Raw genomic sequence first — 5,169 nt, forward strand, 5'->3', positions numbered from 1 at the left:
GGGGCAAAATACCTGGTGAGTTTCGTTTTCACTGCAGCATAATCATCATCTTCCAGGACACCCACAGAATCCGCCAATTCAAAAACATCTTCCCCTGCGTAGTGCAGAAGCATGGCCCTCTGTCTACCACCATCCGTAATGTCTCTTGCCACCAGAAAATTATTAAGGCGTCGGACCCACCTTTCCCACCTCGTACTGACGTTGTCAGAAGGGTTGAGGGAGAATGGCGCGAGTCCTTCGTGCTCCATGGCGTGACCTAGGAGCGAACTAAACTGTCAAACACTTCAAATTCTGGGGCTGGAATCACCGGAATCATACACAGATACGTAGCTTTATCCTCGTCGCCAGTTGACATGTATGTAGTGCGGGGCTAAGATTGTCGTAGACATCTTTAAGCGAGAAACAAACACTTGAGTTTAGCTGTAGTGAGATTTTAATATAAATCATGGCGGCAGCAACGACAACAACCACGACAACTGCGCATGCGCGCTACATCTATAATGATCATGACGGAAATCGGCAATGCGGAAACGGAAACGGTACATATTTATCACTGATATCATGGTAAATGTTTATTGAATCACCAAATTGACAAGGTTATAGACCCGGAAGTAAAAAACTTGTTTCAAGATTGCGACCTCCAGTAAATCACCACATCGTTCTGTGCGAAATAGGCCCCGTTTGTTCAATATACAGCAAATTGTGAGACTTCTATCTGATTCTGATGATGAAGAGGAGGTTGTAGATAGTGGTAGTGACCTAGATCCCAATGATTTCCCTGGTTCTGACTCAGAATCGGGTAATGAAAGTGAAAATGATGATGTGCATGCTTGACTATAGTGTTGGACTATGCAAGACATGCTTCCCACAATATCATAAGTAAGGTAGGAAAATTCACTTTTTCTACTCTTATTGACACTTACAGTGTACTCATGTATAATCATAATGATTTTACCACGATTTCAGCCACAAATAATGCCCTAGAGAAGTTTAAATCAAAGTTACCCATTTTTAGGTAAAATTTGGGAATTAATTCGCCAAAATCACAATGTATTTGGGCAAAAACCTGCCTCTAAAAGGGTTAACAAAGGACTGAACTGTGTTTGATGGTACTTGTGTGATTGTGGAAGACTTAAATTTCACAGTGAAATTCTGCATGCAAAACTTACTTGAACATCGTTTATGCGCCTTAAATCATATATGAACTTCATTCTCTATATGAGATTCTGTACACGTGTTGGGAATACAATGTCAATAGCACTTACGCAAACGTCTGTTTTTGATTAAGGCCAACTATAAATAGTCCTACCTCGCATAAGCCCGAATAGCCGAACGCGTAGAGCACTGGCATCACGGCTGAAAGGTCGTTGGATCGAATCACATCTGTTTTTTAATTATTTTCCTGTTTTCTGTATTTTTATCCATTTAACTCTTTTTTTCCAATTAACACAAATATTTACATGATTTATTTACAACAATTTAATAACAACAAATAATTTTTACAACAATTACATTATTATTATTTTTAATAGGGTTAGGGTTAGGGTCACAATGCACCATAAAACAGAAGTTTCAGGCACGTGATTTGTATCAACCAATGGGATTTGGGAGGTATGCAGGCCCTAGCTGCGTGTCAAGTGGCTGGCTGATAGTATCACAGCATGGGCTAAACGAAGGTAGCAACTAATTCGGATTATCTATTCCCTGCACATAGTCAGTATGCACGCCATCTATCGGAACAGAGTGAGAAGAATGTCCCGGCAGGATAGGTCAAATGTTATTTGTTTATAAACAATTTAGTCTGACTGACTCTCTCCCTTTCTCTCTCTCTCTTTCTCTCTCTCTCTCTCTCTTTCTCTCTCTTTTCTCTCTTCTCGCGTCGCCCCCTCTCGTCTCGTCTCTCGTCTTGCTCATCTCTCCGCAATAAAAAAAAAATGTTTGCTGAAATAGATGCTGTACACGGGACTGGGATGGATCTGCATAATCTGCGGCCTAACAAACGGTGTACACTGCGCACGGCACTCGAATGTTACGATTTTAACGTAGCACAGACCGTCGGATGAGCCAGGTCACTCTGGCGGCACCGGTGTTTTGCATTACTCATTTTATAATGCACCGCTCCAAAGGCTGTGGACTGGACTGCATTGGTGGCACACGGTAGCCACAGCGACAGGCATTGGGAACGGCTCAATTAAAAAAAATAATAGTAAATAAACACGAAATGTATTTACTACCAAAGTCTTAATGTTTCTCTACTCTCTTTCACCTATTTATGTGTCAGTGTGCAGCAGCTAGCGTGCGGCAGCCAGCGTGTGTTGCAGATGAGCATTTGGACGGCACTTACAGGAAATTGTCGGCAATAATAGGTTGTAGAGAAACATTAAGACTTTGGTAGTAAATATATTTCGTATTTATTTAGCATTATATTTTATTGAAACGCTCCAAGTACCTGTGGAGTGACTAGTCTAGAATAATACTAATAGTATTGAGTAATAGAGTTAGAAATTTAGCCCCCGGGGACCAGTCTGAGTTCCAGGCCTCATTTGCGCAAATTTTTTGAAATTTATTTTATTTGCCAATGTGTTTATGGTTGTATTGTTATTGTTTGTATTTAAAGCTTTCGTTATTGCTTTTGCCATTGCTGCTGTTAGTGGTGGTATTGTTATTTAGGTGCAAACGGGGACATGTGTCAACCTGATGTCATTATAGCAGTGGGTTTTTTTGCTGTGTTTTAGTATGCAAAATCTTGGTCTCTGAAGTGGAGGATAGACTTCATAGGACCTCGTCCCACGACCGTCTTGAGATGGGCCGTTTTGGTCAGCAGCAAAAGAAAGCTGTAAAATACAACAAGTCGTATGTAAAAATGTTATTCAGTAATAACTTTGCATTTCTACAATGTCATGGTGCATTGCTCTTTGAGAGAATAATCAGAATATATATCAATAATACTTGCTGTTATTTCTTCCAGTGAAACAAGACTGATTGAAGTTCTGGATGAAGTATGTGACCAGGTACTTCTGTATAAGGTTCATGCAGAGAGGCAGGGAAGTCTAAGATATGCCAAGGGAGAGAGCGAGACAATGCGAACACTCAAGGGGCTTAAGTAAGTCCAAATATCTCTGTAGTGGTGCTCACTGGTAAATGTGTTGAATAAGGAATTTGTCCTAAACACTCCTAGTGAACTCAATAGCTTTGTTATCACTTCCTGACATTATCAGGTGACGCAAAGTAGTTTGTGCACATTTCGCACTATCACATAGTAAAGAATATATATAGTGTCCGTACACTAGGATGAAATGAAAAGTGTGAGGTCTGTATTTCGTCTCAATTTCCGGTGTCTATTTCTTATAGGGCAAAAGGTGTTAAGGTAGAACTTGGTATTCCAGATGAGATGTGGGACAGTCCTCATGCTGAAATCTCACAAGTGAAGAAAATGGTATAAGGTTAACACAGAACATAATGATAAATCATCCTATTGTGCTACTTAATTTTATGCTTCGGTCTTATAATTTATATGTCATATGCGACAATCTCCCTGCAACAAAACGGTTATAAGCTCTGTTAATAATTGAATTAGCTTTCAAACTAACTGTTCTCATCTTAATGTATCTTTGTTGGTAGGGTGATTGAAGAGTGTTTGTTAAGTTGACTCCATCATATGTTTCGTTTAGTGTGAACTGATGAGAGAGGAGTATGAGGAGGACATAGAGAATTGGTTTTTCTACCATGATGATGAACCCCTCACCAAGTTTTTATGTTCCCAGAAAGTGTTATCCAAAGATGAAGACGGTGAGCTAACATCTTAGCCGATACTAATTCAGTATTTGTTGGATATATAAACAAGAGAGGTCAAAGTTAAAGTAGCATTACTATAAATAGGTTTATAATAGTTTACGTTGTCCACAGGTAGGTTAGTTCATGCTAGTTATGGTTGGTACTGTCAGAAAGTAACTTCCATAACGCATTCAACTTTCAAGTTAAAACTGATCCAAAGTTCATTACTATCACTACACTGTGGCGCCATCTACACTGCACTGATTGTTGGGTATTTTCATTGTAGGATGTCTTTCTGAGACACTAACGGATGAGAAATCAGTAGATACTCCAGCTAAACCGAAGTCCAAAACGAAAAGGAAGCATAGAAAAGGTGATGATGGAAGAAATGGTCTAAAAGATGAGTTATGATGGTAACATCCAAATAATTACATAATTGCTTTTGTACAGTCTTCTTATCCATTCTTATATAATTATTGGGTCTTTATAAAGTGGAATATTGTATTTTAGTGAACCTGATTTTGCTAATGTGATATGTCATATGCAGAAAATAAATTCATAAGTATGTGAAAATCTATTAAGGAGATATTCTGTAAAATGTTATTTCTAATTCGTAACTATAAATGTACAGGCAATGGTGTTCTTCCATAGTTATTCTTCACAAATGTCCTCCAGATGGTTTTTTTTATATAAGGGAAATGGTTTTGGAGCATTTTCAGCTCTCTTATTGTAACTGTAAATGTACAGTCAATGGTTGTCTTCTATAGTTATTCTTACCAAATGTCCTCGAGCTGGTTTTGTTATAAGGGAAATAGTTTTGGAGCGTTTTCAGCTCTCTTATTAATTTAATGAAAATTGATGCTATCTAACTAGGACTCTTGGCATTCATCATTAGTGATGCATTCAGATAGTAATATATTGGGTCATATTTTTTCATATTCAGTTGATAATGATATCGATGAATTGATTAATTGAATTTTATTTTTATGGTTCAATTATCAGGATTCAATTGAGAAATGTTATATTTAGGACACTGTGCAATGAACTCCAGGGAACATTTTTAGCTCACCTTGACATCGTCAAGCTGAGCTATTGCCATGGGTCGTTGTCCGTCCGTCCGTCCGTCAACATTTGGCTTCGGTCAACGATAACTCAGGAACTGTTTGACCCACATGTTTGAAATTGGGTGTAGTTGTTACTGCTATGCTCCTATATTAAACGTCCTATTTTGGAGCACGCCAGTTGGCGTACTTTCGAGCCACGGCGATTTTTTTGGCAAAAATGGGAATTGCCATTAGTCAGTTCAGGTTCAACGGATTTTGCTCATTTTTGGTATGTGAATGAATAAGGGCTAGGGGTTTTGATATTTAAAAAAAAATATGCAAATTAGGTAGG

At 38.5% G+C, this 5,169-nt stretch overlaps 1 protein-coding gene across 1 annotated transcript in view; it reads left to right on the plus strand.

Annotated features, from left to right (window-relative positions):
* The window catches only part of LOC106809553 (protein canopy homolog 4-like), a 10,286-nt gene extending 5,928 nt beyond the window's left edge, over positions 1–4,358 (plus strand). Inside the window, exons 2-6 of the mRNA XM_014812674.1 lie at positions 2,736–2,853; positions 2,969–3,103; positions 3,352–3,436; positions 3,672–3,789; positions 4,061–4,358. Coding sequence (XP_014668160.1) covers positions 2,804–2,853; positions 2,969–3,103; positions 3,352–3,436; positions 3,672–3,789; positions 4,061–4,185 — 513 coding nt within the window. The 5' untranslated portion in view covers positions 2,736–2,803 and the 3' untranslated portion in view covers positions 4,186–4,358. The remainder of the gene's footprint in view (positions 1–2,735; positions 2,854–2,968; positions 3,104–3,351; positions 3,437–3,671; positions 3,790–4,060) is intronic.
* The last annotated feature ends 811 nt before the right edge of the window (positions 4,359–5,169 follow it).

This window comes from Priapulus caudatus, unplaced genomic scaffold, assembly GCF_000485595.1.
Source record: "Priapulus caudatus unplaced genomic scaffold, Priapulus_caudatus-5.0.1 Scaffold362, whole genome shotgun sequence".
Classification (NCBI taxonomy): domain Eukaryota; kingdom Metazoa; phylum Priapulida; class Priapulimorpha; order Priapulimorphida; family Priapulidae; genus Priapulus; species Priapulus caudatus.